Here is a 15,962-nt window from a genome sequence, read left to right on the forward strand (position 1 = left end):
ATAGGGAACTTTCGGGATAGCATTTGAAATGTAAATAAAGAAAATAATAATAATAATAAAAAAGGAAAAAAAATAGGGGCTGGTTCCTCACACTAGTATGTATAATAGAGGCTAGTTCCGCATACTAGTATGAATAGTAATGCTAACTCCTAGTTTTGTAAATGCTTTCCACAGCAGTTGACACTGGGCCATTGCTTGTCACATAACCCTGGTCAAGATGATTCCTGAGCCCTCTACTTCTGCCTCCCATGTGCTGCAATTACACATGCACTACCACACCAGCATGCAGACAACAAGCCTTTTAAACTCTATGAACAATATGGATCTCTACCACAAATTTATTTTAGGTTTTCCTTCTGTGAACAAAGCTATTAGTTCACAAACCACAAAATAAATGAAAATTGGTGGCTGGGATCATAGGACGTTTGCCTAACACACGAGGGGCCTGGGCTAAAACCCAGCATGGTCTTAAAGAAAGGAAAGACAGATACGATGATCCAAGTCTGTAGTCTCAACTAGCAGGGAGGCTGAAGGACAGTCACTTGATTTGGGGGCAAGCCCTGAGTAGGCCTAGAATTTGGTAACCAGTGGTACATACCTCCAATGGTAACAGACAACATGTACTGTCCTGCATGGGGCTCTTACCTACAAAGGACCCTGAAGCTTATTTTCATTTAATTAACATTGTCCGATTCGCTTTCAACAGCTATACATTATATTTCCTTGAATGAACGGACCTGAGTTCAGTGAGCGCCCTAATAACGGACACTTTTGGTTGTTCCTGTCTTGCCAGTTACCTAGCACTGCTGCAATGAATGGGCTTCCAGGCAGAGCCTATGTCCAGAGTCCTGGGATAAAACACCAGGACTCTCTTCCTTCAACCCAGACAAATCAGGCAATTTAGTGCCCTTCCTGGCTTTGAACTGACTTTAGACCCAGAGCAGGCCAGTGACGCCACATCAGTATCTGGGCTAAGATCATGGCTAAAGCACTACCTATAAGCCCAGATAAAACACGGCAGTGCATTCATCAAGACCCACTTATAAAGCAGACTGCTACATGGGCCTGAATCCCATTTCATACCACTGACCACAATATAAGAACCCAGATCCCTATTCTAGCTAGAGCCCAACACTGGACTGGATAGGGGGCCACCTGTAATACAGAGCTTTCCAGAGGCAGAAGCAGGTAGATCTGTGAATTTTAGGCTAGCCAGGCATGCATGATGAGACTGCCCCACAAAAAACAAACAAGAAAAGTCCACTCAATATGGGTAGAGATGAGTTGAAATGCCTTTCTACCCAAGAAAGGTGAGGCATCAGTCAGTCCGGCACCGCCCCGAGCCCAGCTGCAGGACTCACCTGCTCGCAGGAGGAGACTTGTAATTCTTGTTTGTATAGATTTCCTCTAAACTAAACTCCTTCTTCTTTAACCTGCAAAGAGAAGAAACAATCCTCACTCTAGCTGTCACTGTCATCAACTCTTGCAAGTGAAAAAGAGGAACTATTCATCCCACTACTGGCTGAGTTAGATGCTCCTGCTTCCACTGAAAGCTGGGGACACATGCACGAGCCTGTACCCAGACACATTCTCTCCATGAGCAGGGCTGGGCCTTGTGAATGCTGGACAAGTGCTGGACCACTAACCCGGCCGACCACATACTCTTTTTTTTATTCATCATGGCTTATAAATGATAAGCTTTAGTGGCTAACAAGAATTTAATGAATACAATGAACTTTTATTGGGTGAGTTGGTTAGTTTATTTATTCATTCACTCATTCATTTATTTAAAAGACAAGGTTTCTCTGTATAGCTGTGGCTATCCTGGAACTCCCCCCCCCCAAAAAAAAAAAAAGAAAAAAGGTGTAAATCCACAATGATACAACACTGACTGGCCTTTTTAGATGTCTGCTTCCTCTTTTTGACAGGATCTAAGTTCAGGAATTTTGCACATTTTTAAACTGGGCTGTTCGTTTCCTCACTGAATTTTAAAGAGTTTGTGGCGCAAGGATACACAGCTCAGGGGTATGGAACTTCCCTGGCCATGCAATAAGGACCCAGGTCTGATCCTAAGTACCACAGGACAGAGCAAGGGGAAGAGGTGTGTGCTCTGGATAATACTCCTCACTTAGACTTTTTTTCTTTTTTCTTTTCTCTTTTTGATTTTTTGAGACAGGGTTTCTCTGTGTAGCCCTGGCTGTCCTGGAACTCACTCTGTAGACCAGGCTGTCCTCAAACTCAGAAATCAGCCTGCCTCTGCCTCCCAAGTACTGGGATTAAAGGCATGTGCCACCATTGTTGTGCCCACACTTAGATTTCTTAAATTGGAAATATATTTTGCATCTGTTTTATGACACCTTGTAATCTTCTAATTTTCTATCCATCAAACACCTACCAACTAACCAGCCTATTTATCTATCAAGCAATCAACCAACCAGACTCTGCTACCTAGTTAGAGTTTGATTGATTTTAAGCTAACTTTTGTCCATGGGATCCAGTTTTACGTATGGCAACCCAGCACCACTTGTTAGAAAGATCCTCTTTCCCCTCAGTGACTGTGGAGCTTTTGTGGGAATCAACTAATTTTAGATAATTACTCTCACTGTCATCTCCTAAAAAATCTACCCTTCTACTACTACTTCACAGTTGTGATTTTTTTTCTTTTCTTTTCTTTTTTTGGTTTTTTGAGAGAGGGTTTCTTTGTATAGCCCTGGCTGTNCTGGAACTCACATTGTAGACCAGGCTGGCCTCGAACTCAGAAATCCGCCTGTCTCTGCCTCCCAAGTGCTGGGATTAAAGGCGTGCGCCACCACTGCCCTACACTGTTGTGATTATTTATTGTAGCTTCATATATTTTCTTATGTTTTGTTTTTTTGGTTTTTTTTGAGACAGGGTTTCTCTGTGTAGCCCTGGCTGTCCTGGAACTCACTTTGTAGACTAGGCTGGCCTCGAACTCAGAAATCCACTTGCTTCTGCCTCCTGAATACTGGGATTAAAGGCGCGCGCCACCATGCCCGGCCCATATAATTTTTATAGTAAAATTCCAAAAGCATGACATCTGCCATTAAATGTGTTTTTTCAAATACAATCTCAGCCCTAGCTGACCTTAAACTCTGCTTCAGAGTCTAGAGAACTGGGATTACAGGCATGTATCAGTACCATGCTTGGCCATTTCACCTAGTTTAGATATAACTATTTTTGGTATGTGTGCAGTACACACACATGTGTTGTGTGGGTACGTGCTCAGCCTTGGGCATGCAGAAGCTCTATTTCTGTTCACTTTACTCCTTTCAGACAAGGTTTCTCAGGATAAGAGATGGCTGGACATTAAGAGCACTTGTTCCTCTTTCATGCTAGGGTTCAATTCCTAGCACTGACATGGTAGCTCACAGCTATCTCTAACTCCAGTTCCTGGGGATTTGATGCCTTCTTCTGTTCTCTGCAGAACTGATAGTGCATATACATATATGAGGCTATACACACATAATTTATTTTAAAAAATCTTAAAAAGACAAGATCTCTAACTCAACTGGAAGCTTACCGTTTTACCATTTTGGGGTAGGCTATAGAGTTATTGGGGTAGGCTATAGAACTATTCAGTAAATCTCCACCCCCACAAAATGTATTGGTCCATCCTACATTGCATAGTTGAGCTGCATTTGTTGGGATGCCATAGAAAGAAATACACTAAAAAAAACTTCTAGTGGTCTGCTGCAGCTTCTTGTTGCATCCTTGGACTTGGGCTGACTGGATACATGTGCTAAAGCAAGGCACGTGGAGGGCACATGATGTTTAGAGGGAATAACTAGGACTCCATGGAGTGAAGTAGACAGAGCTTGGCTTGCTGGTACTGCTATCTGTACAACGTTTGTGGGTCTCCCATCTTTGCTGATCTTCACTTCCTGGTGTTCCTGCTGGTCCCTCCTGCTGACTCAAGCTGAGGCCTGACTGTCTCTGCTAGGTTATGTCACTGCTGTCGAATCTTGAGGCGTTTGGGAGTAGATCGAGCTACCACTGCCTGCTAACCTGTGAAATGAACAGCTGATTTCTAGACAACACAAACAGAGTTGCTCCAAAGAACCTTTCTCTAAACAGGTCCACTTCCCCATATTCTTTCTTTTCCACTATCTGGTGGGTGGTAGATTTTACAAGGAAGGTGAAAGATATTGAAAGATCCTGAGGGAGGGTGAAAAATTATGTAAGCCCGTAGACTTGTGTCCAAAATAGACTTCACTTATGGCGGGGAGTAAAATTTTAACTCACCCCATTGTTCCAGGATGTACTAACCACAAAGTAGAAGTTTAACTTGTTCCATTGTTTTAGGAAATGTTCGTACAGAATAGTCTAACCATTCCTTGAACCCGTTATGCTTACCAAATGCTATAGCCCAATGCCAGGTGTTTGGGATTTCTGCCTTTATAAACCCCTTACCCCTTGAGCTTGGGGTCAACTCCTCTACCCCCGCTTGGGATACAAGTTGTCCCCAGTGCACTGGCCTTTCCTGATTAAACCTCTTGCTGTTTGCATCAAGATTGTTCTCTTGTGAGTTCTTGGGTGTCGAGTCATTTCAAGACTTGAGTGAGGGTTCCCCCCATTTCAGGGGCCTTTTCATTTTGGGGACTTGTCCGGGATTTGCGACCACCTTCAAGCTCTGAAGACCCCCTGGAAGTGAGAATTTTGTCTGTCTTTTTTCTCTGGTTTGTCTCCGTTAGTTTAATCTCTGCATGTGGCGCCGCTTGGAATTGGATTTGGTTTTTATTCTGGTATTTTTTTCTGGTTTATTTTCTGTTAGGGGATGCCCCAACCCTAGAGGGACCATTGTATCGTCTGAAGGTTGAGAACGACGCGGTGACCCTCCTCCTGAGGAGAGATTACCCACCTCTGCGACTGTCTGGAAGCTTTCTCTGGTTCTGGTCATCCAAGTGGAAACGGACAGTTGCTAGCTTGTGTCTTATTCTAATTTGTGTGTCCTTTGTGTTTCTTGTGACTTGGATTATGGGACAGACTGTGACGACTCCCCTTAGTCTGACTTTGGACAACTGGACTGAAGTTAGGGCCAGGGCTCATAATCTCTCTGTTGAAATCAAGAAGAAACCGTGGCAGACTTTTTGTGCTGCGGAATGGACAGCATTTGGCGTTGGCTAGCCTCCAGAAGGCACTTTTGATTTGACCATCATTTTTGAAATCAAAGCAATTCTTTTTCAGGAGGGACCAGTGTCGCATCCCGATCAACCACCATACATCATTGTATGGCAGAACCTGGTCCAGGACCCTCCACCTTGGGTCAAACCTTGGGTGCAAAAACAGAAGCCGGACTCCCAAGTTCTGGTGCTCAAAAATTCTGCCGGTAACAAACAGAAAGCAAAGGCTCCACCCAAAACAGTGCCTTCCCAGCCCACTGCTCCTCCTAAGATCTATCCCAAAATTGAGGAGCCCCCCGAATCGTCTATCCCACTCCCTCCGCCTTACCCCCAACCTCAACACCCTCCCCCTACCCTCAGACTGGCCCCTGATCAGGGTGAGAAGGGAGTGGGACCAGCAGCGGGAACTAGGAGTCGCTGCGCTCTTAGTCCCGAGGCTGACTCTACTGTCAGTCACCCCCCTTAGACGTATGGGTCCCCCGTGGGTCCACCCAATCTTCAGCCCCTTCTGTATTGGCCCTCCTCTTCAGCTGATCTATATAATTGGAAGGCTAACCACCCTCCTTTTTCAGAGAACCCTGCCAGTCTAACTGGGCTGGTAGAATCGCTCATGTTCTCACATCAGACCACCTGGGATGATTGTCAGCAACTTTTAATAGGTCCTCTTCACTACTGAGGAAAAAGAGAAGATTCTCCATGAAGCCAGGAAAAATGTTCCTGGCCCCAACGGGTTTCCCACGATCCTCCTGAATGAAATAGATGCTGGTTTCCCCTTGGATTTTCCCAACTGGGACTTCAACACAGCAGCAGTTAGGGAGTGACTGGCCATTTACTGCCAGACTCTCGTGGCAGGCCTCCAAGGGGCAGCAAGATGCCCCACTAATTTGGCTAAGGTAAGAGAGGTACCTCAGGGCCCTATAGAACCCCCGTCTGTGTTTTTAGAATGACTCAAGGAAGCCTATCGAAGGTATACTGCTTTTGATTCAAGCTCAGAAGGGCAGCAGGCGGCAGTGGCCATGGCTTTCACAGGACACTCAGCATTGGACATTAAGAAGAAGTTGCAGAGATTAGAAGGGTTGCAGGACCTTGCTTTATCTGATTTAGTGAAAGAAGCAGAGAAAGTGTATATCATAAGAGAGACAGAAGAAGAAAAGAAAGGAAGGGGAAAAAGGAAGCTGAAGAAAGAGAAGAAAGGCAGGATGGCAGGCAGGAAAGAAATTTGACTAGAATCCTGGCCGCAATTATGGGAGAAAGAAATAGAACAGGAAGATAGCCAGGGTACCAGGGCAAGAAGGGGTTCCCTGAAGGAGGCTCCGATGCCTGAAACCGTGGACCTGCACGAACCTTGGATAAGAATCAATGTACTTATTGCAAGGAAAATGGGCATTGGGCTAGAGAATGCTCCAAGAAGAAAAAGACCCCAAACCAAAAGTGCTGACTTTGGGAGAAGATAGTGATAAATGGGGATGGGGCTCGGACCCCCTCCCTGAGCCTAGGGTAACCCTAAAAGTGGAGGGGACCCCAGTGGAATTTCTGGTGGATACAGGAGCTGAATATTCAGTCTTAAAACAACCTTTAGGAAAACTAAAAAAAATAAAATAACTATTGTAATTGGGGCTACGGGACAGAAGCCTTACCGGTAGACAACTTCTAGAACTGTTGTTGATTTGGGGGAAAAGCAAGTGGCCCATTCTTTTTTTGTGATACCTGAGTGTCCTGCCCCACTGGTGGAAAAGATTTATTGACTAAATTAAAGGCTCAAATCAGGTTTATGTCTGGTGGACCAGAAGTCTCCTGGGGAATACCCCCAACTTCTATTATTTTAACTATAGGGACAGAGGAGAATATCGCTTACATGAAGCCCCAACACAAACCAGCTTTGACATTGAAGGCTTGTTGACGGCTTTTCCTCAAGCATGGGTGGAAACGGGGGATGGGGATGGCGAAGCAAGTACCTCCAGTAGTGGTGGGACTAAAAATGGATGCTACTCCGATTGGGGTTTGATAATACCCAATGAGTCAAGAGGCACGAGAAGGAATCAAACCCCATATTCTGAGACTCTTTCAGCTTGGCATCTTAGTCCTATGCCAGTCCCCTGGAATACCCCCCTCCTTCCTGTCAAAAAGCCTGGAACTAGAGATTATAGACCAGTACAAGACCTCACAGGGGTCAATAAGAGGATTCAGGATATACATCCCACTGTCCCAAATCCATATAATCTACTCATCTCATTGCCACCAGAAAAAAAAAGGTATACTGTTTTAGATCTAAAGGATGCCTTCTTTTGCTTAAGACTACACCCCTCTAGCCAGCTCATGTTCGCTTTCGAGTAGAAAGACCCAGAATCCGGAGTTACAGGACAATTGACATGGACCAGGCTGCCACAAGGTTTTAAAAACTCCCCTACTATATTCGATGAGGCATTACATCGAGATCTAGCCTCTTTTAGGGCTGCTAACCCACAAGTGACCCTCTTGCAATATGTTGATGACCTGCTGACGGCTACTAACTCCAAAGAAGAATGCCAGCAGGGGACTAAAAATCTCCTGGCAGAACTGGGTGAGCTGGGATACCGGTCATTGGCCAAAAAGGCTCAGTTATGCCGGACTGAAGTCACATACTGGGATATGCTTTAAAAGATGGAAAAAGATGGCTGATCCCCTGCATGGGATACAAGTTGTCCCCAGTGCACTGGCCTTTCCTGATTAAACCTCTTGTTGTTCGCATCAAGATTGGTCTCTTGTGAGTTCTTGGGTGTCGCGTCATCCCGGGACTTGAGTGAGGGTTCCCCCCAGTTTCAGGGGCCTTTTCAGTATCTGTTTAGAAGTACCCTGAAATGTTACCTTGTACATACCTGGGAAATAGCAGGGGATACACTTGAGAACATTCTCCCTAAAGGAAGTTCATAGCTTCCGGGAAGACTGACCACTCTCTGTCGCTTGATTTCAATATAAACAAGTTCAAGGGGTATACGTGAGTATGGAGGCCTCAAACATTCAGACCACAGCACGGTAGAGGGACATTCAGTGAAGAGCAGAGAGATAGTTCCTCTGCAACAGTGAGGTGTATCACAAGCACTCACTAACCCTAACAAAAAGGAGACACAAGCTTAGGTAACTGGTGGCCGCTTATCAAGTTTAAAGGGAAGACTGTCACATTGCTAACAGCCATTCTAACACAGTCAAGGGAACACGAGGAAGATCAAATTGGTTCCACAGCGGTCGTCTGTTAGGCCATGATTTGTTTGTCCGACCAGGAAAAACAGCCATATCAATAATGGAAGAATTTACTATCTCAACAGACAATATAACAAAATGATGGCAGCGGTGACGACGACAACACCGTGTTTCCACACAAACTGGGATTTGGCTTGACTACTGTGAAGGTCAGCACCTCATCTAATCCACTATTGGAACCTTGTACTAAGTATTAGTAATAAATAAATAAAGCAAAGGAAAGAACTATACTGGTTATAGACTGAACTTGAAAACAGAAGAAAGTAAGAATCAAAAAAACAATATAGTAAGCGCACACAGGAGAGGGCTCGCTTCGCATGCAAAGCCCTGGGTTCCATCCCAAGCATGGCATAAAACTGAATTTGGTGACACATATCTGTAATCACAGTATGTCAGAGGTGCAAACAGGATCAGAAGTTCAAGGCCATCTTATACAAGACCTGTTCTCAAACACAAACCACAAAGAAAAACCAAACCCCCCAAATGTGAGTTACCAGACATATTTAGAAAACAAGTATATTCAGTCCTATGGTTGTGAGACTCCTAAAGAATAAAGCATCAAGATGGACGATAGGCTGGCAAATGGGGACAGGACATACAGAAAACCAATTCACAACAGAGTGGCTTCCTCCGTCCTGGAGGTCTGCGGGCCTCCCAGACACACCACCTTTAAGCACCAGTCACCACCATCACATGCAAAGCTTTTCATCTTTTTATTTTACTTTTTTTTTTTTTTGAGACAGGGTCTCACTATGTAGGCCTGAATGAGGTCTGAAACTCATGCAGACCAGGCTGGCCTCAACTTACAGAAGCCCACCCGCCTCGCCTCTGCCTCCAAAGTGACATGATTAATAGCATGTGCCTCCACCACTTACCTTAAAATTAATTCCTTTTTTTTTTTTTTTTTTTTTTTTTTTCCATTTTTTGAAACAGAGTTTCTCTACATAGCCCTGGCTGTCCTGGAACTCACTTTGTAGACCAGGCTGGCCTCAAANTCAGAAATCCACCTGCCTCTGCCTCCTGGGTGCTGGGATTAAAGACGTGCACCACCATACCCGGCTTAAAATTAATTCTTTTAAATTGAGTTTTTTTAAATTTTTTTTTAAGATTTATTTATTTATTATATGTAAGTACACTATAGCTGTCTTCAGACACTCCAGAAGAGGGCATCAGATCTTGTTATGGATGGTTATGAGCCACCATGTGGTTGCTGGGATTTGAACTCTGGACCTTCGGAAGAGCGGTCGGGTGCTCTTACCCACTGAGCCATCTCACCAGCCCTTAAAATTAATTCTTAATTTAAAATTTAACTTACATGGTGTATGTGCGTGCCGGGGAAGGTTGTTTGGGCCTCAGTGCACACTGGGATGATTTTGTGTTGTTGTCAGTTCTCTCCTATCTTTCTTTTCATGGGTTCTGGAAATGGAATTCAGGTCACCAGGCTCGTGTATTGAATGATTTGACTTGTTGAACTATCTCAACAGATACATTAATTTATAAAACACATCCCCCACACTGAGAGAGAGTCAGAGAGAGAGAGAGAGAGAGAGAGAGAGAGAGAGAGAGAGAGAGAGAGAGAGAGATTTTGCTTTGAATGTGTTTTGTCTGAATCCATGTACATGAACCATGTGCATACAGTACCCAAAGAGAGCATCAGATCCCCTGGAACTGGAGCTATCATAGCTCCAGTCTTCAAGACTGTGAGTTGCTATGTAGGTGCTATGAATCAAACCCAGGTCTTCCATGAGTAGCAAGTGCTCCTAACTGCTGAGCCCTCTCTCCAGTCTACTGATTTTTAGTTATATGTATATGTCTGCTGCGGGGTATGCGGGGTATGTGAGGTCTGATGATTTCAAAAGATGCCTGGGAGCGGGAGTTAGAGGTGGGAAACCTAACGTGGATGCTGGGAACCACAGGCTATGTCCTTACCTGCTGAGCCATCTCTCCAATCTCTAGACTAATTAAAAAAGCAGAAATAAAAGCTGTCAATGTCATTGTAACTCTTAACTAGAGCACTGCCTCCAGCTTCACCCTGGGGCTCACCACCTTCTCAGAATTCCAGATACTCTCAGCTTACTTGTCTGCCTGTCCTTTAGTTAATTTGTTATTTATTAGCATATATTAGTTAGGCACAAGATGGGCTCCATTACTGTGGGAAAACTTTGCTAATTAAGGCCGAAGTCTACCACTGAACAGATAGCCTTCTGGGGCTCAGCACCTAATGAGGGACTCCCTTCTCCCTTCTCTGTCCTTGTCTAAGAATCCATGTAGCCTTGATTAGATAACAGGATGAATTTCCTTTCTCCTGATAGGAACCTGTTCAGCTTGCCCCTGGGATTCCTGAAATGCTTCCCCATGCTAATGAGGCATTTCAGGACCCTAAGCACCAGCTAATGACCTTTGTCTATCCTGGATGTTCCTACCCTCAGTACCCAAAACTTTATAAGCCTTGGATCACCCTAACTTGATCTACCCACTGTTAGCTGGACCTGTACTCACAGGCTTCCAGGATGGGGAAACCCACACATCATGATATTTTCACACATGCATACACTTTGATGATAATATACCCCCCCCCCCAATGAACTCTCTTGTCTCCCTCCCAGCCCAGACCCGGGCATTAGCTTCTAACTCATCACCTTTTGCCTCTCCTCCTTTCTGAGGGGAAGGTAAGTCAATAGATTTAACTGGAGTTACTTACAGAGGCATGGATGGGGAGGAACTTAACATATTATAATAAGAATCTAACACAGGCAAGCATGCTGGCATATACATGTAATCCTAGCATTTAGAAGGCAGAGGCAGGCAAATCTCTTGAGTTTGAGGCCAATTTGGTTTACATAGCAAGTTCCAGGTCACCCAGAAGTGCATAGTGAGACCCTTAATAACTGTTTCCAGTGGAGGGGCGGCTAAAGCAAAAAAACCCAGGACAATGCTGTTTGTCTGTCTTCCGTGTGCACACGGGCCTATATTTTTGGTGTGTCTGTAAGCTTTGTTGTACACATAGGAGTCAAGATGGAAATGGATCAGGCTCAGTCAAATATATGAATGATGGTGGTCACTACATGCACATTTTGTTTCTGACTAGTCTCCTGTGAGTGTGTGAGCCTTCTGTGCTGTGTTTATTGATTCTGTTCTTGGTTTCTCTGCTGCTGTCAGCTGCCAGCCACCACTGCTAACTAACACTGCTTGCTATGGCTGCTTTGATGGCCAGAGCTCAGAATTTATCTCTGGGATTTCTCATCACTAGAGTCAGTTTATGAGAGATAGGATTTAAAAATACAGCTTGTTTAATAAGGCATTAAAGCTATACCTCCATGCATTCATATATAAGAATGTACCCCTGGCTGCAGCTGAAGTTCTTACACCTGAATAACCTTCGGGTCACCTATTACTGTCTTCTCTACCCAACACCTGTCCCACCTTCTAACAAAGCAGGGTCTCAAACACTACCTTCCCGAGGATGCCACACTTACCTTCCAGCTGTACAAACCAACGTCTCAGCATTCCACACTGACTCAGGTTGCTGATGCAACTGCCTTAAAGTGTGGACAATCATTTGTTTCTGTGGGCTTCTCTTCAGCCACCACGTCCTTCCGTCTGCTCTATAATCTGCCCCTCCTCACCTGCTGGGCAAGCATCCTCTCTGGCTCCTGGAGCCACACTATGTAGGCAACTCTCTAGTTAAGACAATTCCCTCGATCTACTGGAACCCTCCCTATGTCCAAGCCTTTCTCTTTCTCCATGGACTCAGATTTTATTCAAGCCTCACTGTTACCACAAACAGCTTGACCTCAGTACAGTCCAATGGCCAAAATTGGCATGCTTGAGTTTCAAATTCTCATCATAGCAACTTTTGCCACTTTTGCACAAACAAATCATCCAAAAATCTCTTATATCTACACTTGCTCGGCTCTACAAGTATCTCAAAAGGTCTCTTATCTCTAAGGCTTTTCAATTTTCCACCCTTGAAAACCTTCCATTTCTAAGATTTCTCTGTGCTTGACTCTTCAGAAATCTTTTTTTTCTTTTCTTTTTTTTTTTTTTTTTAAGTTTTCTGAGACAGGGTTTCTCTGTGTAGCTCTGACTGTCCTGGAACTCACTTTGTAGAACAGGCTGGCCTCGAACTCAGAAACCCGCCTGCCTCTGCCTCCCAAGTGCTGGGATTAAAGGTGTGCGCCACCACACCCAGCCAGAAATCTTTTAAGACTATTATAAACACAGTCTTTACCTCAGGATCTATAAGTTCATTGGGTGTGGTTTGACACCTGTCCAAAGTTCTCACCTCCCTAACATCTCCCTGTTTGGAAAACATGGATCCTCTCTGTCATTCCATCTCATTTCTGACCTTAATCTCCACATATCAGCTATGGAATAACACTCTGCCTGGCTACTCTGAAGAATACTGATTGTGTGTCCCTTCTGGGTCAATCTTACGACCACCATCTGTGGCCTTGCCCATTGGTCTATTAAATATCAATACCTCCCCTTATTTTCTCTGGTATCACAGACCACAGAAAAGACCAGAAAAGATATACTGGGAAAGACCTCAGAGTCTCCTCAGGAACATATGTGATGGGACATTGGATTCCTCAATCCGCAGTACTACCCTAACCCACAGCACGCCCACCCAGCCCGACAACTGAAAGTTCACAATGTCTCAATCTCATCAGCATTCCAGCTGACTACTGCCCATCCGCTGAGTGGTCTGGGACCTGGGCCCTGATGTTCCTTTTTCCAAAATGAGGAGCGATACCTGGTGGAGAATGCTTTCTGATTCCTATCACAGCGTTTATATGGGCACAGCAAGCTATTCAGGGCCTACTTTCCCTCAGTCCTGGGCATAAGTGTTAGCGTCACCACTGGAACAGAGGCACTGACTACTTCCCTAGATATTTACCATCAATTTTGCTTTCAGTTCATCCAGGATCTCCAGTGGGTGGCTCAGACCTTACCCTCCAGGGGCAAATAGACTCACTGATGGCAGCAGTGCTACAAAATCAGCAAGGAATAGTTACTAACAGCAGAGGGAGATGGTCTTTATGTCTTCTTCACAGAGGAATGTTGCTTTCATGTCAATCAACACCAAACAGATTTCCAAAAACTTAAGAAACTGCTCAATTTCTCTGCCTGGTGGATCACTGATAGTCTAATATGCGATTGGATACTACCCTTCTTAATCCCCCTCTCCTGCATTTCTTTCTTTTTATCTTTTAAAGATTTATTTTATATATGAGTAAACTGTAGCTGTCTTCAGACACACCAGAAGAGGGCATCAGATTCCATTACAGATGGTTGTGAGCCACCATGTGGTTCCTGGGAACTGAACACAGAACCTCTGGAAGAGCAGCTAGTGCTCTTAACCACTGAGTCATCTCTCCAGCCCCCTCTTCTATTTTTTCTGTATTTCTTTTCTTTTCTTTCTTTCTTTCTCTTTTCTTTTCTTTTCTTTTTTGGTTTTTCGAGACAGGGTTTCTCTGTATAGCCCTGGCTGTCCTGGAACTCACTCTGTAGACCAGGCTGGCCTCGAACTCAGAAATNCCTGCCTCTGCCTCCCAAGTGCTGGGATTAAAGGCATACGCCACCACGCCCGGCTTCTCTATTTTTTAATGAAGGCATCCTGCCTTATAAAGTTCTTGTCTATATTTCTTCAACAATATATTCAAAAGATCTCTAACCAGAATTTTAATCAATTGCTATTACAGGATAACTAACCCCTAGCTACAGAGCCAGAGGCCTTCAACTCCTGATTATCCTCTGGAGGTGAAGATCAAGTTTGCTTCAAGGACTTCGTATCTCCTGCTTTCTCAATGAGGTTGCTTCTCAATAATAAACAATAAAGAGGGGAATGTAAACCCTTCATGGTGCAAGTGGCCAGGCCAGGCCCTCCCAGATTATAATGGCCATAGCCACCCTTTCTAACCCACTCCAGATACAGATGGCCAAACTCTGTCCTGCAGAGAAAAAAAATGTCCATGATTAGGCCACAGAATCCCACCAATCCCTGAGGTTGCTCCAAAACCAGCCCATAAAACCCCACCAATCCCAGGCCACCCTGGAAAGGCCCCCCAACCCACACACACTACATAAAGCCTGCTTACTGCTCAGGTGTTTGCTGCTTTTCTCCCAAGCAGAGGCGCTCACCCTCTCAGGTCTTTCCCAGTATCTTTGCTGGGGTTTGTTGTGAGGTGTGACCTGGACTCCCTGGACACCTTCCTATCAGAGCGGTAACACACTAGCAATCACCCCTGGCTCCCTGCACATGCCAGACTATCCCAGAGCTATATTCCCATTGCATGGACTTCCTAACCTCCAAAGATGAATCACAGATTATGGAGAGCAAAATGTAACGGGTGAACAGCAGAAAACACCGGGACAAACTTTCAGAATAAAACACAGACACCAAAGGAGAGGAGGACCAAGATGTAGCTTAGTAGCACACTATCTGTGCAGTCGTACAAGGCCCTGCCTTTGACAGCACTGCACCATGAAGGAAACACTGAACACAAGAGTTGGGAAAGGCTGTTGCTCTGTGGTACACCACCTGCTAGCATGCACAGCCAGCCTGTGTTCAAGTCCATCCAGCATACAACAAAGCCATTCTAATACCTGGTTCCATCTACAATCTTCCTGTACTCCCTGAAGTGTTTACAACATTCTCTATTGGTTCCTATAGCCTGAGGTCTTTTCAGATTTGATCACTGTCTGTAACTTCCATGGTAGTACTGTGTTTCCCTTTCGTTTATCTGAGTGAGTTGTTAACAAAAGTCAACATCCCTTTAACTTTTTTATTTGTTTGTTTTGCTTTGATTCAAGATAGGGTGCCACTATTTAGTCCAGGCTATCCTCAAACTCACAAATCCCCTGCCTCAGTTCTCCCAAGAATCTACATTACAAGCACATGCCTCCCTACCCAGCTTCTTTTAACTTAAAAATGTTTTGTTGTTGTTGCTAAAACAGAATTTGTTTAAGTAAAGTTAGCAACACTTCTTCTATGGGCATAAAGACTGACTTGTGGTTAGCTGATATCATGGTGCCCCTGCAAGGGCCACAGACTTCCAGATCTACAAACCACTGGGGAAATGTGCTAGATCAGTAGTTCTCAACCTATGGGCCAATACTCCATTAGGGGTCAAGCAATCCTTTTACAGGGGTTGAATAGCAGATATGCTAAATATCAGATATTTACATTATGATTTGTAAAACAGTAGCAAAATTACAGTTATGAAGTAGCAATAAATAATTTTATAGTTAGGGTTCACCTCACATGAGAAACTGTGTTAGTAACAGCATTAGGAAGGCTAAAATCACTATGCAAGATATTGCCTCAACTCTCAGCCTAAGCTTTAAGGTCATGACACATATGAATATGTATGACCATAGATCTGTGGTGCATAGATATAGTGTGGTCCTTTGGAGGGGATCAGCTAAGGTCTGTTGCTTCTCACTCAAGAACGGATTTGCACCCTTCTTAAGAATGTATGGTCTGTGACAATTCTCCTTTAAGAGGATCACGTCTTTTAATCAATGTGTAATTATTGTGTGTGTATAAAGTGTGTAAGGGTATGTGTGGTTATAGCATGC

General features: G+C 44.4%; 1 protein-coding gene across 7 annotated transcripts in view; it reads right to left on the reverse strand.

Annotated features, from left to right (window-relative positions):
* Positions 1–15,962, reverse strand: part of Prr14l (proline rich 14 like) — a 72,192-nt gene that overhangs the window by 5,773 nt on the left and 50,457 nt on the right. For 6 of the 7 annotated variants that reach the window (XM_029545111.1, XM_029545110.1, XM_029545108.1 and 3 more), the window contains one exon: positions 1,362–1,433. In XM_029545111.1, the coding sequence (XP_029400971.1) occupies positions 1,362–1,433 (72 nt within the window). Of the gene's footprint in view, positions 1–1,361; positions 1,434–4,839; positions 5,075–15,962 lie in introns of those variants that run through there. The other variant, XM_029545109.1, reaches the window with a different exon arrangement.

The sequence above is a fragment of the Mus pahari genome, chromosome 13 (genome assembly GCF_900095145.1).
Source record: "Mus pahari chromosome 13, PAHARI_EIJ_v1.1, whole genome shotgun sequence".
NCBI lineage: Eukaryota > Metazoa > Chordata > Mammalia > Rodentia > Muridae > Mus > Mus pahari.